The following is a 1,711-nucleotide window of genomic DNA, read 5'->3' as shown; positions in this document are numbered from 1 at the left end:
TGAGATTTTTTTTTTTACCCCACTGTTGATAGGAGCGGTGTTGGACAGTTTTGTTTCTTCTTTTCGTTCCTTAACTGGGTAAAGGAGTATACAGAATTGTTTATGGACATAACCTTGTGAGACCATGTCAGTTGACTGTATCGCCATCACATTAAATTATTTTGTTTTTAGTGTTCCCAAAACCAATGCACCTTGTACACTGTGCCGCGTTACAGAATCTACCTTTAATCCATCCCAACTGTTGTAGAATCTACCTTTAACCCATCCCACCTGTTGTAGAATCTACCTTTAATCCATCCCACCTATTCTTGCTGATGGTGCTTTGATCACAGAATCTACCTTTAATCCATCCCACCTGTTGTAGAATCTACCTTTAATCCATCCCACCTGTTCTTGCTGATGGTGTTTTGGTGGAAAACAAAAATAATGATACGAAATCCATAATATTCGAAACAAAGCTCTTAAAGACTGCTTCCACACAGTCATAACACGCACCAGGTGTGTCAGCTCTGAGCCGTGACGATCTCTATACCCTGACGAAGCCTGTAGATGTGGGGCTTATGGTCAGCCTAACTGTCTCACGCGCCGCAACAGAGCCTCTGTAAAGACAACAGAGCATCTGCCGGTTCGGAGATATCTGACCCTCTAAGCTGCCATGCTGAACGTGGAGAGCTGTGGATTAGAGATCTTGGCTGTTATCTGATAGACTCGGTGAAAATATCTGCTGGACAGGTTTTACGGGCCTACAGTTCCGTTTTAACCTCCTCGCCTAATCGTTACTATTCATATAGTTTTGGACGTTTTATCGAGCCAAAATGCCCTGACTGTGAACCTTTACATATTTTGAAAAGTTCTGCAGGCCTGTATTTCCCTATGACAGTCTCTGTCATGACTGAACAGATTTTTACATGTTTTGGAAAAGGGTTGGGTCCAAATAAATACGATGCCTTTCGTTTGTTTATAATTAAAGAACAAAAAAATTCTTCACAGTTTTTTTTTCTCATCTTTTGTCATTATCGTCTTCTTTTTTTCCGTATCGTTTCGTGGGGAATGTTTGAGTATCTTTTACGTTATCAGAGTCTCAACATGTGCTCATTTTGCAAATTCACTTCTTCATTTTCGGTGTGGCTTCCTGAAAACAAACATTATGTATGTATGTATGTATGTATGTATGTATGTATGTATGTATGTATGTATGTATGTATGTATGTATGTATGTATGTATGTATCTATGTATGTATGTGTGTATGTATGTATGTATGTATGTATGTATGTATCGAAGTATGTATACATCCATGTATCTATGAATGTTTTTTTTCTTCTTATATTATTCACTTGATTTCTTTGTATCTGTTTGTCTGTGTTGTTCATTCATGTTTTGTTTGGTCTGTCCGTTCATATTTACCGTTTGATTAGAATCTGAAAGAAAGAAGTACAGAAATCCTGAGACAGATAGGCAAAAGGCATGCAGCTGAAGATTTTGAAGGGGAAAAAACCAAACAAACAAAGAAAACGCCTTGCAAGCTGACTGGGCGTTTTGCCATCGATCTAAAATAAATTTTACTGAAAAGAAAATGTTTTAAAATGTCATTGAGGTTCGCCATTTCACCCGAAGCAAAGACAGATATATTGACAGTTATGATAGGTAGAAAGAAAATAAAACGTATACTCACTCACTTAAGCAAAAACAAACAAGCAAAACAACAACAAA

General features: G+C 37.6%; 1 protein-coding gene across 1 annotated transcript in view; it reads right to left on the bottom strand.

Moving 5' to 3' along the window:
- Window positions 1–564: 564 nt before the first annotated feature.
- LOC143285621 (short transient receptor potential channel 7-like) overlaps window positions 565–1,711 on the bottom strand; it is a 186,175-nt gene continuing 185,028 nt past the window's right edge. Inside the window, exon 20 of the mRNA XM_076593019.1 lies at window positions 565–599. Coding sequence (XP_076449134.1) covers window positions 565–599 — 35 coding nt within the window. The remainder of the gene's footprint in view (window positions 600–1,711) is intronic.

Source organism: Babylonia areolata, chromosome 9, assembly GCF_041734735.1.
Source record: "Babylonia areolata isolate BAREFJ2019XMU chromosome 9, ASM4173473v1, whole genome shotgun sequence".
Lineage (NCBI taxonomy): Eukaryota > Metazoa > Mollusca > Gastropoda > Neogastropoda > Buccinidae > Babylonia > Babylonia areolata.
Note: the sequence above shows the minus strand (reverse complement) of the source record. Positions and strands in the feature narration are given on the sequence as shown.